This window comes from Platalea leucorodia (assembly GCF_965183815.1).
Source record: "Platalea leucorodia genome assembly, chromosome: 9".
NCBI classification, from domain to species: Eukaryota; Metazoa; Chordata; class Aves; order Pelecaniformes; family Threskiornithidae; genus Platalea; species Platalea leucorodia.
In genome coordinates, this window is record NC_138831.1 from 36,143,796 (window position 1) to 36,167,900 (window position 24,105).

At 35.8% G+C, this 24,105-nt stretch overlaps 1 protein-coding gene across 2 annotated transcripts in view; it reads right to left on the reverse strand.

The window, feature by feature from the left end:
• Positions 1-21,380, reverse strand: part of CGNL1 (cingulin like 1) — a gene marked incomplete at its 5' end in the record, with an annotated part of 44,787 nt that extends 23,407 nt beyond the window's left edge. Inside the window, 7 exons of one of the 2 annotated variants that reach the window (XM_082322802.1) lie at positions 13,271-13,483; positions 15,495-15,630; positions 16,153-16,301; positions 17,029-17,130; positions 18,110-18,203; positions 19,159-19,253; positions 19,785-21,380. In XM_082322802.1, the coding sequence (XP_082178928.1) occupies positions 13,271-13,483; positions 15,495-15,630; positions 16,153-16,301; positions 17,029-17,130; positions 18,110-18,203; positions 19,159-19,253; positions 19,785-21,368 (2,373 nt within the window). The remainder of the gene's footprint in view (positions 1-13,270; positions 13,484-15,494; positions 15,631-16,152; positions 16,302-17,028; positions 17,131-18,109; positions 18,204-19,158; positions 19,254-19,784) is intronic. The other variant, XM_082322801.1, reaches the window with a different exon arrangement.
• Positions 21,381-24,105: the final 2,725 nt, after the last annotated feature.

The window sequence follows — 24,105 nt, forward strand, 5'->3', positions numbered from 1 at the left end:
TACCTTTGGCCTCTACATTATCTGGTGACAATAGGTAATTACACATTAATTACTGAAGCATAATGTTTTTGCATGTGAGATTGTGTTTATCTGGCTGAAAACAAAAGAAATCCTACAGAGTAGTTTGGTAAGAAACTATTTCGTGAAATATTTAATGAAAGCATGAAAATCGCTTTTCAGTTATGCTGTTTTTGATTGTAGCTCCTGATTTTCCCCTTCCCACCCCCAAAAGGAATATGCAAAGTTATATAAAAGGGTGTTTACAAAGTGCGCCCTCACTAGATTGTTTTCTAGCAAGCAACAGCTTTAAAATCATGCAAATTAGTTTGATAAAGCGGTAACTCAGAAAACACTCAGACTGTCTACAAGGTCAATGAACTTATTATACAAAAACTGGCAGCATAAGTAGGCTGACAAGTTTTGGTCTTTTGAAAATACTGAAACAACTTGTTCTTCTAAGTACATGACTAGTTAAAAGCTCTGAAATAAATCTCTGTTGATGCTTTACGTTCTCACACACTGAAATTTCAACAGCATTTATATATTCCTTTAATTTTTGCTTTTAGCATAGAGCAAAGTTTTACTAATTAACAGGCACTCCACCAGTGGCTCCTTTTTGTCTCATTTCCCCTTTCTGGAGCTGAGTGAAAGCAGCTGAGGCATGCTGGGGAGTTCAGGGAAAGGAATGTTGATTTGTCTGTTCTTTTTCATCCAACCGCCTACACAGGGCTGCACAGTAAGAGAGGACTGCAGCAGACCCACACTGTACCTGAAGATCCAACTACCTCATCTACCGTGGTTTGCTCTACTTTCCCCACACAGGAAGCATTATTTACTTAGAAGTACACGCACACACACACACAAGCATACAACCAAACAAAACCTCCAGATCTACATAGATAAATATACACATAAATACACATAAATACACACACACAGAGATATATATATATATATATGTATTTAACCTAACAGATAAAAAAATTAAGTTCAACCTACACTGATGCAGTCGTATCTACAGATCTGCTCCAGCCCACCTTTTGCTGTATGTATCTTAGGATACTGTTCCAGCCACTAAAATTAAATTAAACTGGTATTCTCTCTCCTTTTTCACTGTGTATTTCAGTAAGTTAGCAAGATGCTAGGTGAATATATATAAAAGGTAGAGAAGTATAAAGGGCAAGTTGCAAGTATTATCTTTATTAACCTAATTTAAAATCTTGGAAATAAATTGCATATAAGTAAAACCTGCCTAAAGTTCCAGCTGCCTGAACGACCAGCACTTAACCAGCAGATTGCCACAGGTCTCTAATGACCTTGGCATCATTACAAGGGTTACACCTTCACATGAACGAACTGTTCCCAAAAAAATTCTCTAACACGTTAAGTACAAAATTCCTTTATTTCACCTGGAAGAGGTATGTCTTAAAAAATACCAACAATAAATATATACACTCACACACACACTTTTTCAAGATGGTAGGAAAACTCTCTTAGTATATATGGGGAGCTTTACTGTATTGGAGAGTATCGGAGAGTGGGCATTTTTCTTACATATCTTCTGGGGAGAGGAGGAGAAATTTTCTTCACATTGCACCTTTCACTGTATACTATTGTTTCAAAGTCTTTTTAACTTCTTTCAGATAAGACTGAAAAGAAACACAGATGTATCTATCCCATCAGTTTACCTTACACAACTGTACTATACACATAAGGCATGGAAGATCACCTTCAGGATATCATTCAGGATGATATTAGAAAAAATAATACCCAAGTATCTTCAATTTGATAGTGAAATTTAAACAAAGTCAAGCCACACAAATGAAATTTAGATGTTCTTTGAGTAGAAAATGCACACATAGTATCACTTCTCCAAAAGAGTCAAATCACACAGCTGGGTTTAGATAGGAAAAAGCCTATATTCATTTATCCCCAGTGTAATGAGAATTGCATGCAGAGCTCTTCACTGGCATAACTGAAGCTTCTGCTGTATAACAGCTTTTGGCAATACATGCCATATCTTGTAGCATATTGCCAGAGAAAGTTAAGGTATCAAAAAACTCTACACCTCTTCCCTTCTCCTATTCTCCACTGTTATTCTTATCTGGCACCCCACATCATCTTCTGCCTCCCCTCCAGGTCTTCTCTTGGGAAGACAGATGAACATGATAGAAAAAAGCCTAGGTGTCATTAGAAAGGGTATGCAAAGGAAACAAGCACTGAAAGGTAGTTCTGACAGACGTTGTAGCAACAGCATTAGGAGACAACCCGGTGGAGAGAGATCCCTATCCGTATGTTGAACAGTTACATAAGGTTCAGGCCAGCAGCTATCAAATCATACATGGACACTGCTGAAGCAGAAATAGATTGTTACATCCTTTGACTATGGAACCCTACCACATAGGCAGTGTACTCAACCAGCCCCAGGCAACTAGGAGAAAGTATTACTCATGTAGAGATCATATGTTAAATTCACCACTCTGTTATTAGACATGGCCCACTATATTCTGCATAAAATTCCCCTAATAAAACATGCCAATAGAAGATATGAAAACCACTGCACTGAAATTACAGAGAAATTACTATGTACATTGATAAATTCTGAATGCCAATTATTGCACTTCATAGGCTAAAACTGAAAGAGGCAACAGCATAGACAGTTTAAACTGTACAGCAGATGGTATTTGCTAACAGCCAGCGGTATAATCCTATTCTGTTTGGTTCTGTCTACATGAGCAAGAAGGCACAGCTTTCATTTAAAATTTAGTGACTGGCTCACACATTCAAAAAAGGAGTTGAAAGCTGTTGGCAAAAGCATTGAATTAGAGCAGGTTAGAGTAATGAGGATGAAAGCAGAAGGATAACTGAACACTACAGAGCTAGTAAGTACAAATGAGGAAAAAAGCAACACAGGGAGAACTCACAAGTACAGATTGTGCTGTGGATCCATATCCTTCAGTCCACACATGATTTATTTGTAATGGTGCTGTACATAAACAGTGTGAGTTAACAAAGGGTCCTTAAGGCTTAATGACACATCGATTAATGACTCCTGTTCGTACCCATTCATAAATCCTTTACATTGCTACAATTAATATTTGGGGATGTCGGTAAAGTTTTGGCAATCATTTTAACTAAGTTTATAAAAATTTAACCCATGGTAACAGAACTGGGTAAAGGTCACAAAGTAATGATTTAAGCTGAATATGAAACATTAACAAAGATGTTGTTAACATAACAACACAGAATCGTGGATCAGCCTCTTCAGAGAGTTGAAATGAGATTATGTATGTAAACACATACAGAGCACATAACACATAAAACTGGTTAAACAAGATTCTTGAAGAAAAAAGCTGGAATGAAATACTGTATATTCAGACATATTTACCATAAGAAAAAAAAAAACAACCAACCAAAACTAAATCTACCCAAACCAACCCAACCAACCAACAAAAAACCCCAAAGCCCCCAAAATGAGGGCAAAAATATTCTATCAAGCATTGAAGTGGGCTCTTTGGATCTTAAAATTAACATATCTCAATTCCAAGACTGCAGTTTCTTCCCTATGATATATAAAACATGCTTATTTCTTTTTACTCCCAGTTGCTAGTTGTGGCAGTATGTTTTAGTAAACCAACTTTTTACTATATTATATTATGGAATTATATTTATGTAAGGTAAAAACCGTATAGCATTTTCCTTGTTGTGCTTGTTTGCCTGCATTTGCTTTGTCTTTCCTTCTAATCTGTCTGTCTTCACTCTGTTTTCCAGGGCATTCAGTGCCTTCTATTCCCTATGGTTAGCCTGTTGCACATTCAGATTTCCATTTCTTCAATCTCTGAAAAAATAATACCTTCCTCTTAATACCCACATCCTTGCAGACTTCTTAAACACACTCTTACCTTCTCCTCATTTATTATTTTTTAATACATTAAATATTTTACTATGCTTTCTCAAATTTTATCATGTTTAAACTCATGATTTAAGACTGAGCAAGCCTTATCAGCGTACTTAAGCTACAGAGATTAGGTAAAAGAAGCTGGAAATGGGTTGCAAATTTCTGGAAAAAGCTGAAAAAAGAAAAAGAAGCCTGTCTAAAAGAAAGAAAACATAGCCGTAATGATTAGGTCCCACAATGCAAAGTCCTCTGTGACTGCTTGAAGATAAGCTTCTGCATTCTGACATTGTCATTGTGCCATACTGCACATGCAGTAGCTTTACTTATTAGCCCAGCAGTGGACTCAAACCACCATGAATAAAACGAGTTATCAAATCCTAAAAGAAAGGTCCACTGCAAAAAATCAGTTTCTGACCACAAAAAAAGATCATACATGGAGGAAAATAATCTATGGCAGTCAATAACCACTGAAATCTTTTAATAGTTCTCATACATTTTAATTCTGAAGCTTAAAGGAGTAGTCAATCAGCTTGAGAACAAGTCAAGAGTTTACAGTGAAAGAGGCTGTTGCTGCAGAAGCAAGGAGTGCTGCAGAAACGAGTGAGGCAGTAAGAGAAAGGACAGTTTTACAGCTAAGGTACCCAAATACAGCCCTAGAGAATCTGGACTCTATTCTTGTCTCTGCCAAAGAGCTCCTGAGGCAAGTCACTCAAACAAAACTTTCCAGAGGGGATCAATAACTGCATGCTCCTTAATTTCCTTGGTGCCTGATTTGAGACACTAGGGTTTGGTTTCCAAAGTCCTGAGTGCACAGTTGCAACTGAAGTCAGAAAAATTGTACTCTGAATATATCAAGGACTATAAAATGGTTAACATGTTAATCTAGGCACCTCAATTTGAACATGCACAACTAATGGATCCTTTTGACAGTAACCTCTCTAGCTCTTACTTTCCTATACTTAAAACGGGCAACAACGTTACTCATGAGCTTGCAGCTCTGCTGAGAAAAGGAATTAAAGTTTGTGAAATAATCAATACAATTCTTTCTTCAAAAGAAGTTTTTAATAGTGTGTACTGAGTGCAGAAACAGACCAAAATCTGACAAACATTGATAACTGAAATACTCTAACATTGTGTTTAAGTGAGTACAAAGCTACTTTGAACTCATAACAGATGGATAAGAAGTGAGAATGCATCCACATATATATGTGTACTATTTGATTTGGTATGTACATCTGATCGATCAAGTTTTACCTAGCACAGGTCTGCTTATCTGAGCCCACGTAGTCAGAGCTTCTGGAGTTCATATGCATGGGGCATTTAGTTTTCAGCTTTGGGCCTAAGGAAGTTACTCTCCATAAGGGAACTTCAGCAGTGAAATTCAATTCCCTCACTTGTCATTCTGCTCTTTTCAGGTGTTTTGCCTAATAAGAAATGAATCTAATAAAGTTTGGGTTTGTGTCCAGAAATATTTTAAAATATATTAAAATTAGTCAAGACCAAGTTTCAATAAAACAATAAATATTGTTCTGACTCCTTTGTTGCAGAAATCTTGGTAAAGCAAATATATTTATACACCATTCTACTCTCAATTTTGGTGCAAGCAGTGAACAGATTTAAAGAATCAGAGATGAAGCTCAGTTAGTACAAAAGGCATTAAAATCCTTCCCACCACCCATTATTTTGTAAACCCAAAGAAACTAGACAGAACACAGAAACAGGGTCCTCAAGATGCAAATGAAATATTCTATTTCAACCTGAATACAGCAAAAAACCTCTTGGATAGGAATGCAGAAAATGTTCTGTGGATCCACACCTTTTTTTGCCACACCCTCAACACTGGCAAAGACATGAGAGTGGTTGTGTAACTGATCATTAAAAAATGGTTTGGGCTGACTTCAGTGTTTCAGCTGGTGAAATTCCCCTTTGGCAGTGACCGCACAGTACAGGACCTTGAGAGTCCTTTTACAAAATACAGGAAGAGCTAAAGTGAGGGGAAGCCAAGTATCTCATTCACAGCTTATTAGAATTGTTAAATTTTGGCTAAATTCAATGTTTATTAGGCACAACTCAGCCAATTTTTCTAAAAACCTTTACATTTCCTTTCAGGATCAAGTTCAACTGAGTAAAACTGAATTCAACCAATTAACTGTTTGTTCTTTAATTGCCACACTTGAAGTACAAATCTAAAGAATAAATCTCCATTCAAAATGAGCTAGAGCACAAACAGAAGTTTTTTTAATGGAAGTAACAGACTTTCAAATATTCTTTCCATATTCATACTTGTGGAATCAAAGCAAATGACACAATAATCTTCCAAAACATTCTGAAAAAAAGGGAACAGTGTGGCTGCTCACTTCATTCTGTTCCTGGTGTGGAAAACTTAAGGTATCAAGGAAGATATTGTCTGCTGAAACCAACTCTAAAGTCTCATGGGCCACCTTTTTAGGTTGATGCTGGGCTAGTTGTTTAACATCTTGAACTACATGTAAAAAGTTTGACGTGGCTTCAGGGATTCAGATCTACCCAGCTCCCTCAGATGATCCTGAGGAGGTAGCAGCAATGGAGATATCAAATCCCTTTCTATTGTCTTTTCCTCTCCTTTTTGTATATAAACAAATCAACCTTAAATAAAACAACTAGGCACTGATTTCCGTAGGTAACATGCAGGTGATTTCCTAAGAAAGAAAAAAACAAAACCAACCTACACCCAAAGAATGACACCCAATGAAAAAAGGCAAACATACTAAGTCTCAATATAGGGACAGCCCTTTAATTGTAATCATTATTGGCTCTTCAGTAAAGAGAGCTTCTGAAATCAGTATTATTCAGGTATAGTCATCTAGGTTTTAAAGCTCATGAATGCAAATAACAGGTTTTTATTTCTGTTTGCAGCTCTGGTTGTAGTTCCGGTATTTTTCCCCACTGTGTACCTTTAGGCAATTCTTCTAACCTCAGAACTATTTCTTAAAGCAGCTGGAAGCCCTGGGATGAATGACACAGTAACATTGGATAGCATGAATAATAAAATCTCATACCTCTAAAAAAGGAACGTGAAAGCTCCTTAAAAGCAAAATGGAGCGTTAAGCTGCGACACCCTCCCCATTCTTACCCCCCCCCCCCCCCCCCCAAAAAAAAACCAAAAACAAAACAAACAAAAAGCCCCAAGCTTCTGGAAAAGAGACTAAATGGCCTAAATGGCTTTACTTACTGCTTTTCTACCTTACATTGATTATATTAATTCTTCCCATCATCTCAAAATTAGGCCTAGCCTACTTTAACACATGGCTATGCCTTTGGAAATTAACTATCATGAGTTACCTATTAAAAGGGTCAGTGTGTTTTCATCTGTTAGTGAGGTACGCTGCAACCAACCTGAATCCTCAGCTGTACTTCAAGAGATTATTCAGTAAGCAAGGGCACAAATTTACAAGTAAGTCAGACTGTCTTTCCTTCCATTTCGGCTAGAGCCATTCTATTAACTGGTTAAAAATTGTTCACTTGTGACAGTTTAGAGACAAGGCTTGTTTTCTTGCAAGGCCATTTTCACTGATCTAAATGGTATCATATCCTGAATATTATTTCCAAAACTACTTAGGTTTTCATTTATAAGATGTAATGAAAGATTTAAATGCCCACATTTTAAAAATTGAGAACGCACCCCCTTTTTTTTTTTTTTTTTACACAGAGCATATTAATCAAAATTTCCCAATATAGGCATGACCTAACATTTACACAGTTATAAAATCCAGCGCCAGGAAAGAATTAACCTCTCAACCAGAAGCTATATCAATGTCACATTATGCTCCTAGCTATGTATCATGACATACTCAGACTAGCTTATACTAACAATTTTTTCAAGGTCAGAAGTTGTTGCAAAGACTAGAGTAAAATATTAACTAGTTCTGTGTTCACATTGTACCCTACTGAACGGACTTACACAGTCAAACACTTCACATACATATGCAAACAAACATACACTTTCACAGGACAAACCACCTGAACATACATATACTGTGTCTTCTGCTCATAAGGGTTAAAGATCCTCCTGATGGTATTAAAGAAGTGTCTGACTACACAGGCTCTTGCCAACTTTCAGAAACAAAAAAAACCCACAAACAAACAATCTCCCTTCCCAACCCAGACTAACTGAAATAGTCCTGGCTGTATAAGGTTCACAATGGTGAAATGACTATTACAGATAAAACAGATTTTTTTTTTTATTTTGATGTGGTCCAATCCAACTCAAATAAAACTTTGCAGGACAGTTTTGCTCAGAGGCTTTCTTGACTCTATATACAGTTTAAAAATCACTCAGCTGTAGTTTCATGGTACTGTCTGCATCCAAACACATGTTCCCACTAAATAAATGGCAGAGTAAATTGCATGGAGATGAAAGACCAGAGGAGCTGGAACTTAAAAAGCTTGCTTTAGCACCAAAGACAAAGTCACCAAGTTACATCTTCAGTGCGCTTTAGAGGCACATTTATTATTCTTGTTGACAACACAGCTAATATTCCATAACTTGTTTGGTATTTCATTTAATGGGTGCCTAAAAACATACATGATGCTATTAGCAAACAACTTCCTTTCCATGCACAGAACAGACACTACAGCAAAAAAAATCAAATCTGTCTCCCAGATTTTCCATATACAGTTCTAAAATATGTGTTTCCAATAACGATGCCTATTTTAAGGAAAGCCTGCAGTCTTCCTTCCACCATCAAGCTTCTGTCTGTGCACCCTTCCTCTCTTTCCCCCACTCCATCTGTGTTTGTAGGACCACAATGGAAATCAATCAAAAACATACCAAGCTTTTAGAAGGCTGGTAAAGGAGGGCAGAAAATGAAATGGGGCAGGGGGGATGGGACATGAAAGAGGAAACATTGCCTTGGACCAGTCACCCCACTATTCTTCGACTCTGTATACAGTTTAGATCAGATACCAATCAGCTTCTACCATCGAAACAAAAAAAAAAGTGTTATTTCAACATGGCAAAGGTTGCCTCAGGCAAGCAGAGGAAAGAAAAAACCCACCAGTGACATTTGAAATCCTGGTTCATCATCTCTAAATCTTTTCCAATTATTGTGTATCTCTTTTGAGGTGAACACACTAGATTCAGACACAGCATTCACAATTCAGATGAGTTATGGATGTATGTATAACAAGGGCATAATGATGTTCTTAAGCACAAATAACTCATCATATAATTTGTTTCTTTCACTGCTATCAAGATTATGTTTATATAGAGCTATTTATTATAACCCCAAGATTTCACCTTAGAGTGGCTCAAGTTAGTTGGGATCCTATTGTTTTTTTCTGTATATATAATTTTACAGTTATATAAATTAAATTTGTCTATCGCTTTATGTACCAAAGTGTCTCTGCAATACTCCACAATCAGTTCCGTCTTCACTTTACTCTGAGTAACTCTGGTAACCACTGCTTGGTGTTTGTACAGCATTATTCCAAAATAGGTTCTCAGAGTATACTAAATTTAGTTACGTTTCATTTTACATTTAAACTATATATGCCAAGCCATTTCTACAAGAAAGGCATACACAATATATATCAGCATCATTTACAATGCTTAAGCTAGTTTTTGTTAAGCTTCTGCTCTATGTGGGAGATTTTTATTAGCTTTGAAGAAGAAACATCATATTATCAGATTAGGTAGAAAAAGATACAATGTTCACTTTCATTTCAAAGTTCTTTACAGCTCTGTGCTAGATTCGCCTATAAATTCACAATCACTTCATACAGCTGGGGAAAAACCAAAAACAAAACCAAAGCTTCTTCTCATCTACAACACTCAAAATTTTATATTATTTTCTTACGTTAAAGGAGTATACTTTTAGTTCGTAACATGTGCAGAAGGTAAGCACTGTCTTTTGCTGTTCCTACCACTTGATCTGGTAAAATTCCTTCTTCTCTTTAATCATATCACATGTCTTAACACATACATGTCAGTTAAAGCTCAAATGACCACAAGCTTCATTGCATTCTTAAACGTGCTGATAAATGAATTAGCTTCTAAACTCTGAGTGTCTGTTTTATCATTTTGAGGACAAGGTCAGAAGTAGGATGAACCCTGAATAAATTGGTCTAAGTCAGGCTTAGCAAAGTCTCTTCCTAATGTGGTGATTACAGCTTTTTCTGAACAACATCATTTGTGCAGACTGCTTCTCAAAAGACGTAAATTTGACATTGCTGGGCAGTTTGCAACTGCTGAGCTGATACAATTTCAGTGGAATTTGAACAGTACTAGTTGCAATTTGCTACAACCTTTTACCTATAGTATTACATTCCAAAAGCTATTTCCAAATTTTACTGAAACAGTGGCACTTCATCTACAGTGACAGAGCACTCATGGTTAAGTAGCACAATTCTGGCCTGCTGTGTTGTAGGGTCAGATTAAATAATATAAATTTTTTGTACATTAAAACCAGGAGGGGATTCATATTAATTTCTGCTCTAGCACTTGCAGTCATGTAGTAATCCATTTTTAATTAAAGACATTAATTTTTTAATTTATTATTAAATTAAAGGTAATTATTACCCCACAGGGGTATATTATGGAAGAGTAAAACTTTTACTATTGTTAAACGGAAATAGTCTGGTCTCAGTCTTAATGAACAAGCAATGAAGTTAACAATCACAGCCATCTCAAGACCACCACAAGCAAAAGACATAACACAAAAATGAGTTAAAAAGATAAACTGTAGCAAAAAAAGTTAATATCTTAATATCTGTGACTTTATATAACAACCTCTATTAAAAAAAAAAACAAAACCAAAACCAAAAAAACCCCAACCTACCACCACATCAGTGAGCATGAGAACAGAATTGCACATGACAAATAACCCCGCTCTGTTCTCCTATCAGATAACCTTGAGTATGTTTCTAACATGATTTCAAAACAGATCTATGTGGCATTCTAATCACACAGACTAAATGCACTGTACATTACTTGCCAACCTATCTGATGTCTCCAGCAGCTGAAAAATTCTGTTGATTTAACACTGGCACAAAAATTACTTCCTTTCTCCCTGCAAAAACTTCCTTTTTGGCCTAATACGTATCACAAAACACCTTTATTCAGTGTACCAATCCTGATGATATAGAAGCAACATAAGAACTAACAACCTTGTACGTACAAACTCCGATATACCCTGATCTATCAAACATCAGTATCCATATTTTCTGTATGATAAACCACTCTTACAGCATTTACACACCGGTTTTCCTCATTAAATACAACACAATGGCCCTTTCCACTAATCTTTGACGTAAATTTCTTGTATCCCACCATCCAACATAAATGTTTCCAGCCTGCAACAATGTAAATAAATAATTTAACAGGTCGAGCAGCTTCAATTGTATAAAACATGATTCTCACACATACTGTTGGGTATTCCAGATTAATTGTAAGACCAATAATTAACATCATATGTAAGATCACAGCAGATCACTCATCTAACTCCCTGCAGAGACTGGTTATACTTTCCTGATAGATGATATATCAAACTCAACAACTAATCTCAGCCAGCAGTCATAGAGATAATGCTGGGCTTCCAAAAAATCATTAAGGGTACTAATACTAGTGAGATTTAAAAAAACCAACCAAACAAACAAACAAAAAAACCAACCAAAACCAACAACAAAAAAACCACCTTCCAATTAAGCATGATAAAAGTTTTACTTAAAATAGAAAAAACAAAAATCACTTGAAGGAAAATTGGAAGAGCAGAACTGGTGCTTAGAGCAACATTAATTAATTAAATTTCACTTTTGAACATCTTATTAAATTTAGTATTAGATAGACTGTGTCATGCAAGTAAATAAATGCTATTTATAACTATCTCTAAGCTACAGCAACCCAGTCACAGAGCCATTTCCCAGACTGTGTTATTGTTATGCCAAACAGACTACTCTTTCATTTCTTGTCAGTCGTAATTACAGTTCCATAATTGAAATACAGTAAATTACCATGCAATAACTTTGAAAGATGGTTCACTGAGGTTAAGCTGTCACTACAATTACTGTATAATAAAAAAAAGACAATTTAAATGTTCTACTTCTCTCAGAGAAAAAAAACTAATTCAGTTCAAGCAGCTCAGATGAGTCAAATATCTTCATGATGATGTAAACATTTAAAAACAATCCTGTAAAAGAATACTCTATCAGAATTCAGTTGTACAATATCTATCCAGCATCTTCCATATGTGTTCCTATTTTGCTCATAAAGCATATAAAGCTTTGGAAACATCTTTCAAGTTTCAAGCTTAATTTTAATTCAGTTCTACATCATGTTTTCAGCCACGACTAGTAGGACAACTGCAACTCACCTAAAATGAATGTGGTGTGGGTAAAAGATATAAATTAGCACGGACGTGTCTAAGCATAAAACTGGGCCTACAATTTTGACTTACATTGGTCAAGCACAGTTTCCGTTTAGAAATTTTCTCAAATATTTGACAGAAATAAAATGAGGGAAGGGCATATGGAAAAGACACAAATAACTGTCATTGTAAAAATAACGCTCAAAATTTTATGAGAGCTGTTGCCTTACAAAAAAAAAAAATCTTTCAATAGATTCCTAGCTGCTGTCTCTACAAAGATAACTTCACAAAGGACATCTTTCAGAAAACAGTAACAGATATGCACATATGAAAACTGTTCCTATTCTCCCCCTCACAATGACTTCCTGCTGATGCTGGAAGAGGCAATTCCTTCAGTTCTGTTTTCCTCCTGTCTGCTTCCAGACACCCACTCCCTGCTGTTTCCCTTGTGCTGGTGCTCATTTGACCATTCAGTAAACAAGATAAGCTCAATAAATGAAAAGGACACAAAATACAACAAAAAAAACCCCTAGTAGTAAGTAGTTCAAGGCATAAGATGGGACAATGTAACCAGGGAACAGGACATGACACAAGGAGCTGAAGGTAGGAACAGTGGGCTGCAAAGAACTGCTAGAAGCTCCAGAACTGTAATTTCAACAGCATCATTGGCAAAGCACACTGGCACCCTTCAGGGCATCCTAAAGGTTTCAGTGATTCCATTTAACCCCAGACAAACAAATGGTCCTCTGTACTATAGTCCCATCTATTCCCTCTCAAAGTTTACAAGGAAGCAAACATAGTAAATAACTGCTTGAAGAAAGGGCCACAACTTCAGCTGTGAAAAACAATCAAAACATTATATAAATGTATGAAGTAAAACTTATTATCAGCAGCTAAGAATCTCCTAGCCCAAATCTTTATCTATTTATTTTGCTAAGAAAAAAATTAGTATCTGAAAGCATCTAGTATGGGACACCTGTGAGAGGTATGATTTTTCCCTGCAGAGATTAATTGTAATCACTTATTTCACCTCTGTTGCTTTCTCCAGGCTCTGTTGTAGATTGAGCAATTCTTTATCGTGTTGCTCTTTAAGTTTATCCATTTCCATATCATGGCTAGATACTTCTTCTTTCAGTGCTCCTTTTAAAGCTGTAAGCTCTCTCTCTCTCTTTCTCAAAATCTCTTCTTGTTGATCTTTTGCTATTAATACATCTTGCAGATCCTGCTTCATTTGCATCAGCTCCTAAAGAACAAAATTAAACACAACTGCATGACAAATAGCTCCAATGGTTGTTCTGTTTGTGTTTCAGAGAAGGAAAGCATCTAAGTATAAGCTCCCCAAGGCCAACTTTGTTTCGTATGACTGATGTATTTTTTTGCGGCTCGTATAGTAAGCTAAAAATTTACTAAACCCTAAGATTATTAGAAGTATAACACATAGTTGATGTTTTATATAATGGTCAACATATCTGATGCTGCAAAACTATGGAAAGATTTTGATGGTGTATGTTATGCTGTCTGTAAATAAAGCACGAGTCAAACTAAGGTTGCAATTTAACAGCTTCCTCAGTCCTACCTTCTGTAGCAAAGAGGTAGATAAGAACAAAGAAAAATCTCTGTTTCCCACACTGCAAGAGAAGTGAACCCAATGATAATTCCTTGTTGTCTTTTCTGCTGGAAAGAATAAAGAAAGTTGCTTCTGCAAGTGCTGAAGACAAAACAAGTGCTTCCCAACTGAGTTCGTGCCTTTACACCCTTCCTCCTCCCACCATGTTCCCCCTAGAAGGCATTTCCCCTCTCCAAATTGCTGGGAAGGAAGTGGGTAGCCAGTGAATCTGAAGAATAAATATGCGCATTCATGTATACAAACATAGAATAAAATAACAGCAACAATCAAAAATGCACAGCTTCAAGAATTATCTAATTCGGTATTTCTCAAGCTGTAAATAATTGCACTTTGAAAAAGAATGTAAACTTCCTCTCCACTGAAGCAGGATCAGTACATCTAAACCATTCCTGACACACATCATCTATTCTGTCCTTAAAAGCCTACAACGAAAGGGATTCTACTACCATCCCAGATAGCTATGTTCCACTGTTTAATTATCTATATTGATAGAAAATGCTTTTCTATACTTACTTACGTTAACTCTCTGCAGCTAAGTCTCTTATTTCTTACTCTATCCCCACACAACATAGAAAAATTGATTGCTATCTCCTTTACAGCAACATTACATAAGACATGCTTTTGACTCTTTCCTCACTCCTCCATTCAGATTGAAGTCCTTCTTCACAGGTGATGTTTTTTAGTACTATCACCATCATTCCAGATACTCCCCTACTTACTTACAACTTTCAATGGCAATGCCTGAGATTTAAGAGAGTAATTTAAGGGAGTAATCAAATCTCACCTACACAAAACAAAGTAGTTATTCTACTCAGCATGTCTTGCATACAAAGATCTTTAATACTCCTGAGATCTACTGTCTTTGTGTTTGGTCCCTATTTTGCATTTTAACATTTAGCTTCCACTTCTTAAGCTAGTTCTTTGCACTGGTATTAAGAGAAGTTAATTATTTTGGTACTACAAAGTATTAAGATAATTCTGAACTCTAACCTTCCTCTTGAACCATTATGCACTGACACTCTTACACACCCTTATCAACAAATTTAATAAGCAGTGTTCTCTATTTCATCATCAGCATATTACTATAGCCAGGGCTACAGCCAATTCCTCTTTCTTCCCAGGGTAACAGAATACCCATAACTCTTTTGTTCCACTTCAGACTCTATCCCTTCTCTTCTCTCCCTGGTCCCATCAATAGGGACTCAACAATTTAGAGACTGCTTTGGAGAGTTCTTTTAATTTTCTTAGTTGAATCTCATCTGGCCTTGCTAGTATGTACACCTTCTTTAAACTGATCTTCCCTGTTCTGACCCAAAATCCTATCTAATTGTTAAAACTGGCTGAGATGATTATCTGGTAATAGTAGATAACTCAGCTGTCTCTCAACCATTATGCTATTTGTTCTCCTATCCTATAAAACAATGGTACTTATACTTTGTATTCCTTTTAGTGTTAATGTAGTTATTACAACATGCTTTCTTAGGTTACCTAATAATGGCATATTGTTTTGGATTGATAGAATGGGAAAAGCTAAGGCATCTATATTTCTTCTACCTGCATCTTGGTTCCCACTTTTTATGCAATTATTTTGATTTTTTCATCTTTCTTCTGGTACTTTATAACTAACCTCAATCAGAACCTCTTTCTCCCCTTCATCAGTATGTTTTGCATTATCCAGTTCATCATGCATCTCAGAGAGCTGGTCTTGAAGATCTCTGATCTCAGTCTGGTGTTGCTCCTGCTCCATCTTCACTTGAAAAAGCCTCATCAGGAAAAATCAGACAGGATTTTTTAATTTGTAGAAATACTAATTTGTTCTTTCAAGTCTTAAAAAGATACAACTATCTATTCCCATGTTCCCCACAAGGGAATGGGATATAATGAGGCAGAAAAATGAAATGTCAGAGGGGTAAAAATGAGAACTCTTAAGTAGATATTTAAGTGGAAAGTTGTATTTTATTTTAAACCTGGTACTATATTCTTGACTAAAGCACTGAAATGTTTCCATATTTTAAAGACTTGAACTATATATTACGACCATGAAATATTAAAAGCAATTCACACTAAGAGGAAGACTGTAAATTAAGCAATCTTTCTTTTCATTCCAGATGTTCTAAAAACATGCCATTTTTAAGCAGTAGAAACATTTCCTACAAAAACAAACATCACTCTGTCTGATGCCATTAACATATTCTGAAGACACAGGTACTTTTAGTCTAAAAGGTCTAAGAAAAGGTACAAATTATGAATATGAATGATGAATAACTTTTCTAGAATTAACTCACTCCTCTAGGTTTTGCCTGAGTTCCTTCTCACTTTCTTCCAGCTGCTTTTTTAAGGCTTCTTTTTCACGTATACTTTCATCAAGTTGCAATTGAAGATCTTTCAGGCTTGCTCGTGTAGCATCTCTCTCTTCTTTCGAATTTTGCTGATTCTGAATTTTGTACACCAAAGGTTAAGCAAGATAATAAACTAAGCATAAATAAATTAAAGGCTCTTTTTAATTATATGAAAGAAGCTATTTCAAGATTTGATATTTTTCACTTGCAGAAGTGCTTATTAATTTATGTATATTAAAAGCTTGGTATGTTTATTAAAACACACAAAGCACTGCTTTTTGATTTTTATTAGAAATGTGAGAAGTGAAGTCTCCTCAGTACTATCTAATCAGTTTCAAGTATATTGATTCTTATCACAGACTCAAAATGCAAACCGAAAGAAGCCAAGCTGTCCTTCTCATGTCTTCAGAGCATGACTGTACTTAATTACTTTGAATTCAGCAGTGCAAAAATAATACTGTAATTAATAAACAGCAGCTAATGAGTAATAGTTTGTCTCTCACTCCACGTCTGTCTCACTGCAGTCAACAGATTAACATCTACCTTTGCAGATACCTAAGAAATTTTATGTGTATGTGCCTAACATTTTTCTTCACCGCTCCAAACTCCTGCTCAAATACTAAGAAGAAAAAGATTTCTTAAAAAGGGTAACTATGCTATGAGCAACTACACTTAAAATAAAAAGTCTTCTTTAAAAGCACAGGTATATCTGGATTAAAAAGAATATGAAGCAAAAAAAGATTCAGCTGGCTGACAGTTGTCACTTACTAAGAAAAGCATCTTTGAAATAGTCAAATGCTTTATAACAACAAAGTGCCATACCCTAATTTCTAGATCCAGTTTTTTCTCTAATTCTTCCACTTTCTTTTCAAGGTCTGCTTTTTGTTCCACCAATGCTTTTACTTCAGCTGAAGAATCCGAAACCTACAATTAAATAGAGATGTTTACTCCCACAAAGCCAAGATGTTCTTTGACAATTGTTTTTTAAAATCTAAAGTAAAGCTACAAGCAAGGCTAATAACGTGTAGCATCAACTGCCTGAGCTTACCAGGGACTTCTCATATGGGTCAAGCCAAGCTAATATTTTCAAAGGAACCATGATTTGATTTTCATAAAACCTCTTGGTAACTGCTCAAGGCATGTTGCCAACAATACAGAAAATACACAAACCTAAAGAAAAACTCAAATTGGGCAACATATGAATTAAATCACGAGTAACTGGAGCCAAATTTGACTGAGAGATCACCAATTACACAAAATGGACATCAAAGGGTTTCATGCTCATATGTCAAGACAGATTTTCAAACATTGGTTTTTGGTAATTTCTTAAGATGTGTTTTATATTTTCATTTTGCCTAATTATAGCCCAGGATAAAATAATCATCAGAAGTAAGCATTTAATCCTTCTTATGCCATCACTGCAACAACTGGGCATTTCTTCACTTTGCTTTAGTGAACAACAAAAACTTTTCTGTAGGCTGACTGACAAATGCTATTATTGTAATATGGCTTTTAAACAATATCCCAGATTACTGTTTTTTAAATTACAAATTAAAATACTCTCTTCACTTATGTATCTATTTATGCCACTATAGTGAGTGAGAATGCTTTTTCTTCAATCCAACAGCCTTTTGATGTTCACGTTCAGTTTGCATCCCTCTCCTCCTTAAACATAGCAGCAAAATAGAAGCTCTCATGGTAGACTCCTTTACATTCTTTTTTAATTGTTAACAAAAAGATTTCCCCTAAGTCACCTCAGTGCATGATTATAGCAGTAGCTATACTACTGAGGGACTACAAGAATAGTCTAATTTAAGTCAATGAGGGGACTGAAATTTTAAAGCTCTGTTTGAACACTGTATCACTACGCAAACAAGGCAAAGCAACTTAAAAAATTGTTTACCTGTGTCTTCCCAGCAGCTCTTGACTTTAAAGTCTGAATTTTCTCAAAAACTAAGTTGACTTTCCTCTTTGTTGCATCGTCATTATCAGCACTTCTAAAACACAGATAGTAAAATTAAGCAACGATATGATCAAAGGTACTATTTGTTAACATCAAAACAAATTCAGTGTCCAAACTATTGAAAATCACCACCATAAAAAAAAAAAAAAAATCTAATACGAACCAGTCAGAAATTATCTTAACTACGATTTCATTAAACCCTTTAAAGAGAGGTTGTTAAAAATTTATATTCCAAATGTTTTCTTAAATAAATAAATGAATAAATGAATAAATAAATAAATAAAATAACTGAACTCTTTAATTGCAACTCTCTTCCATAAGACTATACCTGTGGAAAGACAGGTATTCAGCACGTATGTTATTCAAATATACTGAAATTAGAAGTAATTACTATTAGGTTTTTCAAGTCCTGACTACTGCACCATAAAATAACACTTCAACAGATCCCGGAAGCTGCTACATCAGGAATGCAAAGAAATTTAAGTGCATCATGTGTATTTTAATTCATTTCTCCTTCCTTCAATGTGTTATCATTAGAAAATACCAAGTAAAAGAATTACAGGTGGACAACGGACTAAATACACAGCAAAAAGAGAGCTTCTGTCAAACTGTAAGAGGTAACACTTTTTTGTTGTTGTTTAAAAAACCCACAAGCCTAAACTCCCATGAGGTATGATTTGAATTCTTCATGAACCTCCACATCACATGACGTTTAACTCCAGAAGTATTTAAAGGATAAAACATATTCTGATTCACAAATGTCAAGTACATTTCATCAAATCCTGTACAGTACTTTATGTAAGTCCTGATTGCCTGGGTATTTTGGGATCCTATAATGCCTTAAAGGACACAGCTGAGATACAGAATTATGAAACAGATATTTCATTTAGTTATAGCTTTGATTTTACAGTTTCACATTTTAAACAGAATAGAAAATAAACACTGAGAAAATACAATCTCCTCTCCAAAAGTTAACTATGTTTACTAACCCTTCCTTAAGGTAATTGTAAAGTATCTGTTTAGCAGTCTCTTCATTCGTTTGCTGTGCAAGATCTTGCTGCCCTTTTAAGAGATCAGGAGTTGCCTAAAAGGACAAGATAAAGTGTCAAAAAATATAATCCTATGAGGGCTGTAAATACAACCTGTACAATTGAAGTTCTCCATTCTGTTCTATTATGAAAACATTTATGTACTGTGGACCTTAAGTTCACAAAGATCCACTGGAGTTTTGGCTTAGTGCAAGAAGAAAGCATACTCCACACCAAAAGAAAGAAAACATAATTTTCAGTTACATATATTTCAGCATTCTACTTTTGTGCATTTATGCTTAAGGATCATCATCATAACATCATTTACAATAATCTTCTTTGACCCCACCATCTTCCTTCACCCATACTAGAATAAGCTGTTTTACAAACTATGTTTTCAATACCTTCAACTACAGGAGTAATTTTTATATTTACATTTCGCCAGAACAACTCTGCCATCCCATTTGGAAGTACTGTGCAATGGGAGTTTGTTCTAATGAAGAGCAGAAAAATATGCATTATAACAATATGACAGTTTTAGTATGCTACAGTGCAAAACAGAACTTAAAGAGTAAATTCAAAATTACCTGTATATTAGGGATGGATGAAAATGTTTTTGCAGAAATCTTCTTGGCTCCCGAATCAGGTGGAATTGTGATTCGGTTTGGCAACAACAAAGTAGAAGTTACTGTTCTAACTTCCTCTCTCTTATTCTGTCCTGGCAGCGTAGATGACCTAAACATCAAGCTCTCGGTATCAGCTCCATTTTGTTTATGGTATTGCAAAGAATTGAAATTGCTGTTCTGAGTGTCTTTATCAGGCGTCTGCAGTTTTCCAATACTTCGAGCAGAAATCTTTATCTCTTTGGAAGGTGACTTTTGATCTCTGAATAACTGCTTGTGAAGGCAAACTTTAGATGGTCTCAGCAAGTGCTCAGTTGACTTACCCAAGCTTTTACTGAATTCACCTAAATAATCTGAATTTACATCAAGCCCTAATGACAAGGCACTATCAACACTTCTTGATCTTTTACGATCATCTGGATGAATTCTATTCCTTTTTCCTGACCTACCTCTTCTGGGATGATCAACTTTCTTATCAAACTTTTCAATTAGCTGATCTACTCCTGGAAGTGAACCAGTGTCAATATCACGGCCAGTTCCAGGCAAAAATGGGATATATCTTCTGTTTTCATGCCGATTAACATTGTCTGCATAGATGGCATACTCTTGGTCATCAAGTAAAAATCTGTATAAGGAATTTGCAGAAGTGGGAGTAGCTGATGAGGACGATGATCTTCGTGAGTCATCCAATACTGGCCCAGCTGAATCTTGTCTGCGGAAGGGAAGAACATCTGGTCTAGGTTTTCTTGTCTCCGGATAAGCAGTGGGACTAACACATGGGGATCCTACTGCAGATGAAAATGATTCTGAAACACACACTTCATTGGGGCTGATTGTGCTACTGGGACAATCCAACAGCTGCTTATTTTGGTCTTCTACTGATCTGTTCAAATGTATCTTTTTTGAATTTGCTTTGGTTGGCTCTGCAAGATATGTATTTGTTTTCTGTAGGGACACTACTTTAGATGAGGAAATTCGAGGCTTTGCTTCAGTTTTATCTTCATCTGCAAAAGATTTAGATTTACTGCACACAGAAGATTGGTAATTATCCAAGTTCAAGTTATTTTTTTCAGGATCATAAGGCTGTAGAAGTTCAGGATGTCTTTGAAAGTTCAACAAATTGGAGGATTTCATTGTTCCATCTTTAAAATCTGATATTCCATTTTCCTTTTCATCCAGATTGGCTATCTTTAGGCTTTTAAGCACAGAAGGTTGCATGTGTTGTGTTCCAGGAAACTCTGTGTGTTCACTGTTTTTGTCCTCCAACTTAAAAGCAGTATTGGAGTCTGTGGCTGGCTTGCTTACAGTCTGAGAAATGACCTGCTGTTCTTTTCTAGAAGGAGCGGGATTTTCTGACAAACATCCTTCTGTATTATTTAGTACTATGTAAGGATGTCCATCGATTCCTTGGACTCTAATACTGACACCATAAGACCCCGTCCTAGAATTTTGTGCATTTCTAGTTTTTTGAGTCTCCTCACTTGCGAGTTCAAGAGTGACTTGATAGTCCTGTTGCACGTGCTTAAAACCAGCAAAATATGGCTCCATGATTGTCAGAGGATTATAGCTGAATAGAAGAAAAATTACAAAAATGACATTGTTTTAAATACTTTAGGTTATTTCATTGATTACTTTATTCCACCATTCAGTGCGACTATGAAGACTAACAGTAATATGCAGAGAAATCAATATACTAGCTATACAAAGTCCAAAGCGAGTGCATTGTGATACAAAGACAAATGTCTGACTGATTCTGGATCAATGTAACATTTACAGTCATAAAATAACATTAAGAAATAACAACGGTTAAGATTACCTACACAGAGTTGGTGCTTGACTTCAAATATAAGCAACTCTAGCACAATTTTTTGACTCAAAGCAGCTTTTATTTTGGCTATCTCCACTACATTTACTGCAGGACTGTACCCTTCTCAAATCAATGATCACTTTATAGCCAGAAGTTAGTACCAGACATATTAACGTGGAAACATAAGCCCAGGAGAACAAAACACAACCAGACAGTTTTAGGTAACTAAAGCACTGCAAGGAAGGTCAATATCCTCATGCCTTTGAGTTGCGCTTTTATGTACCTGGTTTTCAACATTTGTTTCTAAAGATACCTGAAAATAAACTTTTCATTCATTATCTCATTGTCATCCATAAGAATAAACTTTCCTACAGATTAATTTAACAATCCTCCAATTGTGGGCTTGTTTCAGAAAGCTCCAGTTGCTATTTTAAAACAGATACTTTGCTGAGCAACAGAAATGCAAAAATACTGGTAGTATTTCCAAGGCTGACAGTACCTTTTTCAGAAGCAGTAGGAATGCTAACTCCAGCCTATATGTGCCAAAACTGTTTCAGTTCCAGAAAACAATAAATTAAACCCTACCTACACTTTTAATGTTAAATGCCATTCTCTCCTTCTGTAAGAGCTGGTTTTGTGGGTAGTTTTACTTAGCTATCTGTTGCATAGTATGAGCCAACTGTCTAGTGGCAGAGGCAATGCAGTGACAGTAAGAGCCGTGTCTATAAAAGAATGGAACACAAGACTGTCAGACTGATGCAAAACCTGGAGGGAATAAACTGTTGAAGTGAGCTGGAGAGTTATCACTGAAGCCTGACAAAACCAAGATCACTGAATGATGGTGAATAATCAAGAGGAAACAGAAACAACAGGATGTCTCATGGAAAAACAAACCTCTGCAGCCAGTTTCACTCTCCTGTGTATCTCAGTATGAACCATCTTCCTCAGATATTCTAATCAGCAGCAGAATTATCATTTTTTCCTGACAGTGAATTAAAAAGCTTGGCTCAATATTCATAGTATGCTAGTTTCCACCCAATTCTGCCTTCTAGCAGGACAGGTCCCCTCAAAAACCTCTTCCGCTCCCTAAAAACCAACTCCAGCTCCTCAACAGTAGGCTTACTTCATCTGAAGGAATTGGCATATCTTTCTCTAAATACAATGCTAGATATCAAGTGATTATTTTAATGAAGGAAAAAAGCAGCCTCACTGTCAAAGTATTCCTTAGATATTAAAAGATTTGGTAAATTCGTTAAATTCACCAAAATTAATTCAGGGGTTAAATTCACTTAGTAAAGGGAAGCAAATAAATGCTATGAATTTGATCTCCATTTAAGACTTCCTAGAGTAGGAAGAGAAACAGAACAAGCGAAAAGCAAAAATGAGCCAGCGAAGGCTAAGGGAAGCAGAAAAATTAAGGAGCAAGAACAATGGAAGGAAACAGCAAGGACCAATACACTTTGTTATCTTGGGCCTCCATTCTATGTATTTCTCCATAATTTTTTACCTTCTTTTCTTAATACTCATAACATCTCACATTAATTACACTGTTTCAATGTATAAGCTGAGACAAAAATGACAAAGTAAAAATAGCAGCAGCTGATTCTAATCACCCAGTCAACAAAGAGATCTCCATTGATTCAGTGGGTTTTTGACCACGGCACTGAAATCACCTTCTGAGCTGCACTGATCATGGCTGAGAAAGCAATGGAGGAAAGAGAGAGTTGTAACTTAGAATATACACTGTAAAGGAACCAGACCACACTAACCTAATGAATGGTTGCTGGAGGTGGGAAAGAAACCAGGCTCTCCGCTCTGCCCTTTAAACTGTTGAGTGGGTCCAGCTACATTCATCAATGTCTCAAAATTGTTCTTTGTTTGCTCAAGGCAACAAAAAGGAAGTATTTTTAAAAGTTCAAAAGTTGTTTTCAAATAAAGTAAGCATTTTGAACCTTTTATGCTTTCCATTTTTATATTACTGTTGCATTACACAATGTTGATCTGAAGTTAGTACTATGGGTATGTAATGAAATAGTAATTTAAATCACTTCAAGTTTTAGCAAAATAAAAATTATGAAATAAAGTTTCTCAGACTCCTAAATCAAATCTGCATGATTGTCTAGGGAAAAAGTGTTAACAAGACATGATTTTGTAACTGAAAATTACTAACAAAGAGACTTCAAACAGCCCGTGAAAAAAGCAACATAATTCTGTATCTTCCGAAGAGCAAGTGTTTAAAATGTCTCAATTAATGTTTTCAGAAAACACAAATGATTCAGAACTCTAACTTTATAAAAAGAAATCTAGTTTGTAGAATACAGTGTGCTGTTACTACTCTGAGTACGTCAAAATCACTCATGGCATATTTGCATGTGACCATGTAAGTGAAAAAAACCCATGATTTATACATACTTGGTAGAATATATCTGCAGCAGATGAATACATGAACATCTTTAAAAAGGCTCTCCGCTTAGCAAT